Here is a 14,841-nt window from a genome sequence, read left to right on the forward strand (position 1 = left end):
CACCAGTTTCCAAGTCGTGGGTCCCACCATTGTACATTGGCGCTTTTTCCTTTTTTCGCCAGTGGTCCTTTGGCTCCCCTATGTGACCGAGTGCTGAAGCCCTACCATTTCGGCCCTGTTTGCCCAACAATGCGCGTTAGCGCTAACACGCATAGAAAACCAACTCCTTTTCCCATTCCGAGGCTCCCAAGGGCTATTTTGACCTCCTGTGCAGTCTCCATGGGCCTCGGTTACACACTTTGACTGAGGTCCTCGTCGTTCCACACCAGCTGCCATGGCCATTGGGTCAGGGTGTTTTCGATTGCTGTTTTGGATTCTTCAAGGATTTGTTCAACCTTTTTTAGTCACAGTTCTATGACAGTCGTTTATGGATTCAATTCGGATCAAGTAAGTCCTTCAAACCTTTTTTCAAGAAGAATAATAATCAGCCAACTAGGTCAGCCCAAAGCCCCAATGTGGTTCTTAAGAGTCAAGGAGGTTGGTATGGATAATTATTGTACTTTCCATCAAGCAAGCCACTCATATAAAATATGTCAATAATGGTCACATAACATGACTACAATGTTAAATAGAGTTCTTCATGATCAAACCGTAGAAGAAAAACCTGATTAGTCGAAGGAAGAAGATGAAGCTCCTTCACCTAAAGGCAATACTAATGCTGGAGAATCCATAGTTATTTTGGATATGCTTATAGAAAGTGAATCCCAAGTAGTCAGTGAAGATTCAGTCAATAAACTCCTCTTATTGAACCACCTAAGACATACAATTTGAGGAGTAAAGGACCATTGTCTAAACCTAATGCAGACGATAAAAGGAAGATTTTCTTGAGAAGAATTATACCCCCTAACGATCCCACTTAGAATTCAAGTACTGGTTAGGATTCCAAGAGTGATTTAGAGATTGTTAAAAGTAAATATAATACACCTGAAGCAATTGATAAGACTTCTCCACCAACATCTTCAACCCATCCATCTAAAGAGGATAATGTGTCATGTGATTTCAATTACAACATTATTTAATATTTGAAGAAGGATTGAGCTAACACATCTCTTTTTGAGTTAACCAAGTTGCTTGGCCAATTATAATTGATTATCACGACTTTTGCATCAACGTCTGCGACAAGCAAAGCAACTTCTTCCAAGGATTTATTATTTGGTAAGTCTAAAGCCATAGTGAATATTGAATCTATTATAAATGCAATCAATGTTAATTCAAAATCTATTATGCCTCCTTTTTATTGGCATCTGAGATCTTTAACTATAATGTTCATAATTGTCTTGTCGATTCTGAAGCATCAACAAATGTTATGCCTTTATCGATATGTAAAAATATAAATGATAAACTAGAAAATACAGATTCTAAGATCATACAACTTGATGGGTCTCAAGTTCAAGTGGTGTGGGAACTAAAGGATGTATTGATTAGATTATCTTCTAGCTCCTGGGTTTACCAATCTATTGATATAGCGGTCGTGTACATTCTTAAAGCATATGGGTTTCTCTTAAGTAAAGATTGGTCTAGTAAGCTGCAAGGATACTTCACCTCAGACTCGTCTCATTTATGGCTCTCGTATAAAGGGGAGAATAATGAGATAAGGGTTAATAGTGAACCACACATGAAGTGTACAATCATAGAGTTGGAAGCAACCAATGAGCCTACTAATATCGTGGAGGAAGTATCTGGAAATTTCTTTTTAGAACTAGACATCGATTTATATCAGGCACTACCATCACCTATCTCATAAGATACACAATTGGAAGTCCTTCCTTGTTTTCCAGTTGGTGAAAGGACTCTTCTATCATAGATGTAAATAATCTTAGTTTAGATATAACCATGTCAGTACTAACCTCTGGAATTTGTATTATGATGGATTGAAAACATAGGATGAAGTTGGTCCCAGATGTATCTTGGTTGACCCCAAGAAGAACAAATGCCTGATTTCTTGTCTTTTGGAGTTCTAGTGCACCAATAAAATTGAAGAATATGAGGAATTAATTCTTGGATTGAAGAAGGATATCAACCTCATGGTAGAAGGTTTAAAGGTAATATGCTATTATGGGATTATTTCTAAACAAGTATGTAATACCATTCATTTCATTTAACCCAACCTTAAAAACTACCAACAAGAAGTGTCGTGACTAATTACTGCTTTTAAAGCTTTTGATATAAAATCAATGCCAAGAATAAATAATTCCGCAGTGCATACTTTAGCCAATGCGACTGCTAGGCTTACACCACTTAGGGACGATTTTTCTATAGAAATAATTTATAAACCTTTCATCCCTAATAATATCAATAATTTCTGCATTTTTAATGATTATCAACAAATTATGGAATTTCTTGCAAACATGGACATATTCAAAGACACTTCCATTGATGAAAATGAGCACGATAAAGCTTTACAAGGGAGGTCTATTGTACGTGACAATAATCCCTTACCTAAGGGAATTGTTTCATTAGAGAACTCTTCGATATACATAATTGGTTTAAAGGACCCCCCAATACGAAGACCCAAATTTCAACCTTATCACATGAATAGATCAATCTAGGGACAGATGAAGACCCCAACTATGTCAATATCAATACTTGTTGTTCTCCACAAGAATGGCATGTGTTTATCCAATTATTCAAACAATGTCGAGATGTATTCACATGAACAAATGTTAAATAAGGTACATCTGATGCTTGAACCCTTAATACAAAAGGAGTTAAAGAAATTATTGGATGTCCAGATTATTTTTAAAGTTAGACATTCCACCTGGGTCTCTAACTTAGTTCCAGTAAGAAAGAAAAATGAAAAAATTAATGTAACATCAAGAGAGCTTCATATAAACATAATTATCCGGTCCCATTGATGGAGAAAATACTCCAAATAGTCTCTAACGCTGTGATGTTTTCACTATTACACGATTTTTTTGGATATAACCAAGTATAACTCGCACGTGAATAGATTAAACAAACTCGTAGTACCATATATGTTCTTCTTTTTATGTACCTAAGCACCAACAAGTAAAACTCACCCATCATGAAAACAGTTATAAGCTTCAAATTCTACCATAGGAATCAAATCACACATAATGTACTTTCTAAAGCCATTATATATAGTTAATCTCAAACTTGATTAGGCTTAATAATGTCTAGATTGTACATAGGATTAAATCATTCTTTTTGGATGTTCACCCACTCAATTTAGCCTCAGTATACTTCAAGTAAGAGTCTCATGATTTATATAGAATCAGTAGGAACATTTAGCTTTAACAGATTGTATTGAGTCAACAAAGGACCTACGAAAGGAGATAATTTTTGGCATAAAATCACCCTCTTATGGGATATATAAAGTCCCTTCTAACCATATTGATGGCATCATTATTATTAATAGAAGTCATAATTTATGGCAAGGAACTCATATGAGAACAATGTTGAGAGTGGGCCCATTTTGTTTTGGTATTAGAGCTATGATATGCTCCAAGAAGTCATCACATTTGAAGCTTGGATGTATTGGATGAAATATTATACTTGTGATCATGAAGAACTTGGTACAAATCGTACTAAGGCTTTATTAATTCATCAGCATATGGTTATTGAGACAAGAGAGATTACATTTTGAAATATGGGTTTTTGGCTTTAAGAAACTAGTAAACAACATTTTAAACAAATGTGGTAAAGGAAAGAACTAATTATAGAAACCCATAAAAAAGCATTAAAAGTGGAGTAGGAAGAGAAACACCATGATTTTGAACTAATTTTGTAGCAAATCTAGCAGATATCTCTGTGAAAAAAGATAGGAATATGAGAAGCAAATTTTTCTAGTGGAGCAATGGGGCAAAGACGCTAATGGTCATCTATAATTGTAACAACTCAAGCTTTTGATAAATGGTGTGTAAGTATGTGTCCAAACACAAGCTCATCTTAACATGCTTCAAGTTGTTACCAACTACCTAGTTGTTTCGTAGATTATAAAAATGTGAGTAGTTTAACATATTGAAGTTTAGTAATTAAACACTAGCAACATTGGGAAGATGGAAAAAATTAGTTCCCAACTAATCATATGTCAGAGAGACACGTATAGTACAATGGTGTTCACAATAAGTGTCGAGGTCTTACAACTTATAGTTGTGGAAGGTTTAAAGCCATAATATGGATGCAATGTAGAGCACATGCAAAATCCTTGGTAGACCTTATGTGCAAGATCACAAAGCCATCTATAATAGATACTACATCACTCACAAACTTCAAAAGATGGAAAGGTTTGTCAATTTGGATTTTCCTTCTACATTTTCCTCTATTTCCATTTGATATGAGTATAGGTACGCTGCATTGTACATATTTACAGAAGAAAGAAGAATGAAATTACCAAAAGGAGAACATCAAATCATACATGGTGTACACTATTGTTTTATGTGGTTATATTTGTGAAAAAATGGTGGGGAGTGATCATACTTGACCAGGTCTCCAAGGGTTACAATATGTGATACAAAGTTCGGTGAGTGAGCATGTTTGACCGAGTCACCAATGAAATATTCACGACAAGGTAGATAAACTAAAAGACATAAAGTACAAAATAAATAACACACAAATATATCACATTTTGGACTAAATCCAATAGGAACTACGGACAAAGTATGATGAGTTTTGGCATGATGAAAATAAATTGTCCCTAATTTCTATTGATTGTACACTCTTTCTAGTGAAAGACATCATTGTTTTGTAAGAACTGAGTTGACATGAATAAGCTAATTGGCTATTATAAGAATGGATGTTGAAATGAGAGCGAATGGAACAACTGCAAGACATGATGTTGAGTTATAGAATGTCCTCCTAATAAAGATTGAGCTAATTGTTGGTTACAGAGGCACCTATGCAAACAATATGGTCTTGATACCATGAAGAGGATGCTAACTAGGGCATGGTCTGAAGTAAGTTGAGGATTGGAGTTGTAAATGGTGCTTTGAAAGACATCTCCATGCAAAAGTGTGAGTACTATAAAGCAAGTAGATGAATGCCAACAAGGATGAACATTAGAACATATTAAACATTTTGAGCTTGTGGATATCTATATGGTTATTAACTTATCTTCTAGCAAATGCAAAATAAGGGAAAGAAGAGATGACATTGTAGACCTTATTTTCCTTGCAGAGCTTGTAGAAGTTATAATACCCACAATTTTATGTCTTTATGTGAAATTGGTAGGGCTCAGAAAAAATCACATCTCAACAATAGAAGGGTGTATCATCACAATCAATTGTATCAATGAATGGTCTAATGGAAAATCTGATAAACCACTACAAACATAAAGTAAATATTGCTTCATGGATGCATCCAAAATGATATGGTTGGGGATGAGTGGTAGAAATTTGAATTTTTTCAATCAATTGTTGAGAAAGCAAGTTCTTTTTGTTTCCATTGTCTATGATTAATTGTGCAAGTTGTTGCTTGATCTAGAAACTTAGATGAAGTGAAGAGAGCTTCATTCTTATTCTCACAGTAGTTTTCAGCCATGAGAATAAACTAAGGGTAGGTGGAGATTGAATTATTAACATTAATATCTAGTTGTATATTGCCATTATCAACATTTATATTGTTTGATGTTGTTCAGTAAAAAAGACATTGACATTTTTGGATATCATAATATTTAGTTATTTTCTTATTCAATTTTTTAATTCCTAAACTAAGGTATACAACTTTCATCATAATGAAATGAAAAAACATATTTTTGACCTATGTTGTATTTAAATGTTTCTATTTTAATTTTTTTAACCAATAATATAGTGGATTTTTGCTTGGATGACATGGTTTGTGTTTTTTTTTCTTTTCTTAAAAAACAAGATGTTTTAACCAACACCATAGTGGATTGGTGGATTCTGTTTTTGGTGGGATGACATGGATTGTGCTTTTTAGTTATCTAGCTATAAAAGCTGGCTGAAAGTGACTACATGCTCAGTTGGATGGAGCATCTTTCCACATTTGGCAATCCTATCCCTTAAGTTGCAAACAGAATTGGCAACAACGTCTGCAAGACAACCACCGCTGCAATCCCAGCCCTCCGTTGTTAACAGAATTAGCAGCCTATGATCGCAACACCACATGCCAGAGATAACTCGCGCTGCTTATCAAACGAGAGAAGTGGCATGGGCTATCTTAGCGGTCAAGGATCTTGATTGTTTTAAGAGTCTATTCCATTTTTGCATTCATATTCCTTCACCTCTCCTCCTCCTCTCGGAGTTTCAGAGTTTCCTGCATTGTGTGGTCTAGTCTAGTAACTGCGGTCGTTCTGGTCTGTATGTTTGTTTGGAGCTCCATGTTGGATATGGTCTGGTCTATGTTGTTGTTATGTCTATTTCTGTATCTGTTTTGTGTGTCTACCTGTATGTGTATGTCTATTTCTCTGAGAGGTGGAGGCAGAGGCATGCTTGTGTTCCCTGAGAGGTGGAAGCAGGGAGCGCATCAAAGACAAGTGCAGGAGGCAGGTAGCTCAGGGACTGGATCACAGCTTAGTTGAGGCATCTGACTCTGGATCACAGGTAAATGAAGCATAGCTTGGAAATTTCATCCACATAGCTTGTAAATTGAATTTCAGTGTTTTTTAACGAGTCTTGTTTTCTTGGGTTTTTTGAATCAGATCCTCTGCATATATCCCTCATTCCACATAAATTGAGAGAAAGGATCCTCAGCCAGTCATGGATCCAGGGTTCATGGACATGGATTTACCTCTGGGTTAGTAACATTTGGCACCACCTGCAGATTCTGATTCTGAGAGGAGTATGGAACGATGTCTATGGGGGCAATTTGTCCCGCCTTCTCACTCCTGGACCGTTTAATGATTAGGCTTCTCATGCTTATGAATCTCTGCGTTGATTTCCATTTCTAACCCTGATTTCTTTCTTGACAGGCAATTCGAATTGGGTATGGGATGTTACACCATACTAATTCCTGAATTCTTTTCAAAAGATGCAGAAATGTCCACAAGGTTTTGGCAATGGGGATTTAAGAAGACTGTGTCGGGTGGTGTTGACTTCATGGGCAGCAAAGCATTGTACTAATTCCATAAATGGCTTTCAAAATATGCAGAAATATCCACAATGTTCGAGAGATGAGATTGAAAAATACTGCGCCTCCTGGATTGACTTAATGGACAGCAATGTTAGACATTCTACAGTTTTAACAATGATTCTTCATGCGGAATAAACTCAAAGAATCATTAAACTTTATTGCCCAGGGATACGAGTTACCTCCAGCCATCGGTGATGTATTGATGCAGGCCACAGTCCACAAGCTTCTCCTTCAGCACTCCAGCTTCTGTCCAAGCAAAAGAACACAAACTTCTGAAGGCACTTCCAAGCTCTGCTATCTCAGCTAGATGGTTTAGAACTGAAGGGGGTTGAGATATGAGCTTGGGGACTAACAGATAAACATATAGCTAAGCTTCCATCAAGCTTCTAAATGCTATGTGTTAGAAAAACCAAAAATCAAGGTAGAGATGAGATCAAAGTAATGGACCACTTTAGTAGCTCCCAATTATTAATTTAGTAATTGCAGTTGATTTTCTTAACTTAAGGAAACTACTGCAGTTGGTTTCCATAAGTTAAGAAAAGTTGCAACTCCATAAATCAAGGTAGCTTTTGTGTTAAATTAATGGAGCTTAACATTCTCCCACTTGGTCCATACTTCCAAACTTAATGTCTCAACTTAAAAACCATTGATAATCTGTATTAAGTAATAGATACATGAATCATGGCGATAAGTCCTCTAATGACGAGTATTACCTTCCATGTATTACTATGCATTTATTCTTATTATAATTTATGTGGCAATAATTTCTTAATGAATAAACCCTATGTTTATTCTTGGTCCTTCTTAAATGAATTTTCTCAAATCAACTTAAGGTGCACATAATATGAGAAAAAAACATCACAATAATTAAGAATTTCATTAACATTGTCCATACAATGAAAAAACTGCATAATGGAACCAGGTCCCATATTCAATACATGATCCTTGAAATTAACTGTGGCATGCCCTTAGTCAAAGGATCATTGATCATTAACTCAGTGCTGACGTGCTCAATGACCACTTTATTTTCTTTAACACATTCGCTTATAGCTAAAAACTTAATGTCGATGTGTTTATTTCGACTCCCACTTTTTTAGCCATAAAACCAGCAGCTGAATTATCACAATATATTCTCAATGGCTTAGAGATAGAATCCATAATTCTAAGCCCAGAAATGAAATTCTTAAGCCATACACCATGTAAAGCAGCCTCAAACAGGATATACATAAGCAGGTAGTCTTTGGTCCCTTGAAGGTACCTCATTACTTTCTTTGCAGCTCTCCAGTGGTCTAAACCTGGATCACTCTGACATCGTCCCAACATTCCTACATTAGGCTTCCGACAGCAGAAGCATATGGAATGTTCTTCATTTGTTCCCTTTCTAAGTCGTTCTTCGGGCATTGGTTCAAATTGAACCTATCACCCTTCACAATGGGAGCTATACTTGGTGAACAATCCTTCATCTGAAATCTCTCTAAAATTTTTATTAATATAGGTTTCCTGGGACAGACCCAAGATGCCTCGAAATCTGTCTCTATGGATCTTAATGCCAATGACATAAGATGCCTCACCTATATCCTTCATATCGAAACTTTTAGAGAGGAATTGTCTCACCTCATGTAGCAAACCCTTATCATTGGTTGCTAGCAAAAAGGTCATCCATTTGTAAAACAAGAAACAAATTTTACTCGCACTAACCTTCAGGTATATACATTGATCCATAATGTTTTCTACAAAACCAAAAGAAGAAATTACATTATGGAATTTCAAATACCATTGGGAGGATGCTTGTTTTAAACCATACAATGACTTCTTGAGCTTGCAAACCAATTTCTCACCATGACTAGAGGGGAATCAATGAAGATGTGTTATTCATGAAGAAGTGTTATCAATCATTAATGAAGAAGTGTTATTAATCATCATATTTTAGTGCCAGTGTGAACATGCATTGAATCATATGTGACTTTGTTTTGCAGTAAAGACCATTAGACAAAATACCATTCCCAACATAATCAGATTTATAGAATAGACTGAAAGATTCTTCTGAAAGGGTTAAGGAATATCCAAAAGGTACAAGCCTTGAAACTGAAATCAAGTTTCTAGAAAAACTTGGAACATAAAAGGTCTTTTCTAACTCCAAAACAAAGCCACTACTTAAAGTTAAATAACATGTTCTTATAGCTTCCACATGCGAGCCCATCTTGTTTCCTGATAAGATGCTTTGCTCACTTCTCACTGGCTATTAACGTTAACCATATTAGATTCATAACAAACAAACGAGATTACTTCCTCAAGTTCGGGAATGTCAGAACGAATTTTAGAGAAATTTGCAGGTTGTACTACTGCATTAAAATAAAGAATCACATGCTTATGTTGAGGCTTAATAAACTTTCATGTTCTACCAATGTAAAACATGGTAAAAAGAATTGAATCAAATGACATGAAAATTGCCTGTGGGCTAAATTTTCAATTCAAGCAGATTCAACAAAACTTTATGATCTTTCACGTTTTACCAATGTAAAACATGCTAAAAAGAATTGAATCAAATGACATGAAAATTGCCTGTGGGCTAAATTTTCAATTCAAGCAGATTCAACAAAACTTTATGAACTTTCATGTTTTACCAATGTAAAACATGCTAAAAAGAATTGAATCAAATGACATGAAAATTGCCTGTGGGCTAAATTTTCAATTCAAGCAGATTCAATAAAACTTTATGAACTTTCATGTTTTACCAATGTAAAACATGCTAAAAAGAATTGAATCAAATGACATGAAAATTGCCTGTGGGCTAAATTTTCAATTCAAGCAGATTCAATAAAACTTTATGAACTTTCATGTTTTACCAATGTAAAACATGCTAAAAAAAATTGAATCAAATGACATGAAAATTGCCTGTGGGCTAAATTTTCAATTCAAGCAGATTCAATGAAACTTTATGATAAAACTTATTAATTCATAACTCCTGTGGGTAGGTTATGAAATTTTATCCTAATTAATCACATAAATATAATAAAAATTCCTGTGGGATAAAATTTATTATATTCAGTGTAATTAATTACAATTTAATGTCTAAATAATCTTTATGTGACCTTGCCAATCAATATATAATTTTATTTAATTAAAGATGCTGTGGCTACTCTCTAATTAATTAAAATTACATGGATCGCTAGACATTAATTTTGTTGCATAAACAAAACTTAACCAGAGAGAAAAATAATGTTTACTGAAAGGAGTAAGTCAAAATGACATTTTAATAAACTCCATAAAACTGTAATAATTCTCCAGCAAAATCAAAAGCAGTCAGCATTACCGAAAATGACTACAAGTTGATTGTTTAATTTATAAACTAAACCTGGAGTTTATAGACCAGCAAACAAGCTATTTTGCTCACAAGATAAATGGAATTAAAATCAAATTTACATTCCTTAGTCTCACTGTCCCATAATTTATTTAAGACTAATTCTTAAATCAATTACAAAATGGGCTCTAAACAATTTGCAAACAAAACTGCAAATTTGAAATATTCAAAGACTAAATTATTTCAAATATTGAAATATTGAAATATTTAAGAATGCATGAACTATTTCCTTTAACATGACTCATATAAAAAAGAATAGACTTCAACCATTTCTCGTTCATACCCGAAACTTTGGTAAGAGCCTTTATGTCATGAATATTTTTGAATGAATCAAGTCATATGTTGACCTTTTCATTTACTTTAAATATACGTTTATAAAATCATCTAAAGTTATATAACCAAAATATATAACCAAAGTTATAACCAAAATATATATAACCAAACGAGACAAACCATACAATATGGTATATCATCAAAAGTAATGCCATGTGTTATAAAACGACTTTTTAACAATAATCCAACATAAAAGGTTGTAATCCAACTACCACATGACAATTTACCAGGTTCCCATTCTCGGATATAATATAAAAATATTATGCAGCAGAAATATTCTAATAAATTTTGATGAACGCAGTAAATAAAACAATAGTGAAGGCTGCTAGGCCACATGGATCTACGTCCAACTATTGTCCTTATTATAACCTAGTTGCCAGGTCGCATCAAAGATACAAACAATATAAGACATTTTATACAGGCATTTCACACAACCGATGGACGCGGTTTCTGTATCTATTTACGCTGCCATACCCTACAGTCAATCGTGCATATTCATATGCACTGTCAAAACACTAATGGTCGAAAACACTGCAATACCAATGCAATATCAACGCTACAATGTATATGCTCCAAAAACAATACGTTTGTTTCCTTGCTGCTAATATATTAACGTTTTTATAATGGCAAAACTATTTATCCAATGCTATACTGATTTTGATCCATATGCTATTTATCCAACGCAAGATATGCAATTGCATGGAATTGGAGGATTGTATTGCCATTGCTGGGCATCAAAGCTTCCTTGGGGCATTGCTCGGCATCAATGTTGGGCCCTTTTGTAATAATATTGTGACACCATATATTAATGCCACCACAAATAACTTTAATATATATTAAGAATTTAATACATTTATCAAATTTAGCACATAAATTAAACTCAAAGTACGCTTCTCCACCATGTATTATATCACTCATTTGCAATATATTTAAACCATCATTTTCATAAATAAATGGAACAAAATGGGGAACATGATGTGTTTGTTGAACTCATATCAGGTTAACATCAACCGTTTCAATGAGTTAAGTTCATATCTGGCATCCAGCAATCGAACCAGTTTTAATACGTAACAGGGCAACAGCAAACGCTGAACGGGGCGATTTAACCGGCCCAGGAGCAGGACCTCCACATGGTCATTGGCAAAATACCCCAAATCAATACTTCTTCGGGCGCAGACTGCATTTTGAAGAAGGGAAGAATACATAATTATTGTTTAAGGATATACGATTCCCAAAGGATGGACGTGCATAATATTTGATGAATTCTCCAACTTGGACAGCAAGTACTACACAGACCCTCTTGCTTTCAATCCTAGGCGATGGCAGTATATTATGAAGACATGTATGTTAACGTCCACATTGCTCAATATACGGCTTCACGGATTGCTGGCATCAGACTTTGGATAACAAATGAATTTAGGCATTCGTGACAGTGGAAGTCGGGTATTTGATTACTTAATGGGAATGTTGAAAGGGAAAAAGCCCATCTTCTAATCCCTTTTTCCAGCCCTCTAAAAAAATATAACAGTTTTCACATTATATTCAGTTCTGTAGCCAAACACTTGCACAAGAATGCAAATCGAGGATGCGCATGCATGGAGAGCGTCTAGTATGTGAGGGGGAGAACCGGTAAAAATAAATAAATTATTAAAGAATACTGTAATGCATAACATTCCAAATGCATTCGCCGTAGTGGCCATTGCTTTGCAGTGAGAATCTGTTATTTTATTTGGCGGATTCTGGATAATCTCGACACACTCAAAATCCATAAACCCACTAATTTATATCACTCATTAAAAGCACTCATCAACCTTCAAACCACTTCGGCACCAATTCCCTCTGCCCTTCAATTCTACCCATTCCATATCACCTTTGCCCCAATTTTCATTATCTTTATCGCCGTAGACAGTAGAAGACAACAATTTGCAGTTTAAAAAACATGCTAACAGTGTTAGCGTTGGCTTCACAAAAAAAAACTGCACGTATATTTTCCATTGATCGAAGAAGCACCAGCTTAGAATCCTCATGCTAATGCTTCATGCAGTGAAAAGTATACATTTTCAAAACGCCTCTCCACAATTCGAACGCGGATTCATATCATGAAACCTCGAAAAAACAGAACTAATTTCTAATGCTATTCGAATCGCACACCCAGGCAGAAGTAAATTGGGCTCTGATACCAACTGTTAGACATTCTACAGTTTTAACAATGATTCTTCATGCGGAATAAACTCAAAGAATCATTAAACTTTATTGCCCAGGGATACGAGTTACCTCCAGCCATCGGTGATGTATTGATGCAGGCCACAGTCCACAAGCTTCTCCTTCAGCACTCCAGCTTCTGTCCAAGCAAAAGAACACAAACTTCTGAAGGCACTTCTGAGCTCTGCTATCTCAGCTAGATGGTGTAGAACTGAAGGGGGTTGAGATATGAGCTTGGGGATCAACAGATAAACATATAGCTAAGCTTCCATCAAGCTTCTAAATGCTATGTGTTAGAAAAACCACAAATCAAGGTAGAGATGAGATCAAAGTAATGGACCACTTTAGTAGCTCCCAATTATTAATTTAGTAATTGCAGTTGATTTTCTTAACTTAAGGAAACTACTGCAGTTGGTTTCCATAAGTTAAGAAAAGCTGCAACTCCATAAATCAAGGTAGCTTTTGTGTTAAATTAATGGAGCTTAACATTACTATGTGCAGCGGCGCCAATGGCTATGCAACAAGTAATCAATAAAACCACTAAATTGCGAATCAATTTTACAGAATACCTTCCAATATTCTTCAACCAGTGGCTCTCACCAGGCCTCTCCAGGTCGCAATCTGCCTAGTTTTAATTCACAGAGGCATAACTTCCATTCGCATAGATCCTCTGCCTGCCAATCTCACTGTTGGATCTGGGCGATGACCATCTCATCTCCGTGATAGAAAATGCCAACAATGGTCGAATAGTGGCCACTGGGAGTGTTTTTCTGGACAAGGAATTCCTCAGAGCCTGCGGTAAAGTGGGTCGATATGTTGTTGTGGATTCATCTGTCAGAGGTATCTGGACGGTGGCCACTGGGAGCAAAAAAGTGGGTCGATATGTTGTTGTGGATTCATCTGACAGAGGTATCTGGACGGTGGCCACTGGGAGCGTTTTTCTGGGGACGAAATTCCTCAGAACCTGGCGGTAAAGTGGGTCACATTGAAGATGGGAGTGGGGTTTCGGATTGGATTTGGAGGGCTCCCTCGAATCAATCTGACTTTTCTGAATCTGTTGCATTTGAAAGCCCAGGGATGCATCGTCCATCATATCATTTGGCTCTGGTAAATTTATTTTCCAACTCTTTGTATTCGATCACTCTGATTATAGGTTAATGGATTTAATTTCATTGACATAGCTCCATTCCTGTAAATTGAATTGTAATTCCTTTGTTTAAAATTAAATTGCAACATTTTTTTTGTTTCTTATTTTCTTCGTTTTTAAAATTAAATCCTAGATCCTCTGCACCCATGGTGACGTGGCAGAGGGATCACAAAATCCAGAGAAACAGGGCAAAGAATAAATGATTGCACAACGAAACTCGTTACGGGCAAATATCGCCTCTGTGGATTCATCTATCATAAGTAAGCATTTTCTTGACTGACTATGCTAAGCTTGCAGGGTGTTATAAAATCATTATTGATTGCACTGTGGATTGTATTGAATGGATCAGATTGATGAATGGGTGTATTGTTGTATTTGCATCTTTCTTATAAGTGAGCTAAAACAATACTAAAACATCAATAAAAATTTCCAATCTTTTTAAACACATATGTTGAATGGTGAACTCAAAGACCACAGACATGGCATATTAGAAGATAACTAAATCTAATAATTCAGTAACATGAATAGAGTGGACAACAAACAGTAACATGAATATAGTGGACAACAAACAATAGGTTGAAACAGCAGTCAATATTTTCTTATCCACACGATATAAAAGTTATACCGCTGTCCTCAAGGGATTATAGTGGACAACAAACAATAGGTTGAAACAACAGTCAATATTTTCTTATCCACACGATATAAAAGTTATACCGCTATCCTCAAGGGATTACAACGGCTTCTCACA

At 35.5% G+C, this 14,841-nt stretch overlaps 1 protein-coding gene across 1 annotated transcript in view; it reads left to right on the top strand.

The window, feature by feature from the left end:
* The window catches only part of LOC149260783 (uncharacterized), a 57,839-nt gene extending 43,897 nt beyond the window's left edge, over positions 1-13,942 (top strand). The window contains exon 3 of the mRNA XM_089460967.1: positions 13,612-13,942. Within this exon, the coding sequence (XP_089317093.1) occupies positions 13,612-13,920 (309 nt within the window). The 3' untranslated portion in view covers positions 13,921-13,942. The remainder of the gene's footprint in view (positions 1-13,611) is intronic.
* The last annotated feature ends 899 nt before the right edge of the window (positions 13,943-14,841 follow it).

This window comes from Pinus tabuliformis, chromosome 6 (assembly GCF_031772625.1).
Source record: "Pinus tabuliformis cultivar Carrire ecotype Pingquan chromosome 6, CPIR1, whole genome shotgun sequence".
Lineage (NCBI taxonomy): Eukaryota > Viridiplantae > Streptophyta > Pinopsida > Pinales > Pinaceae > Pinus > Pinus tabuliformis.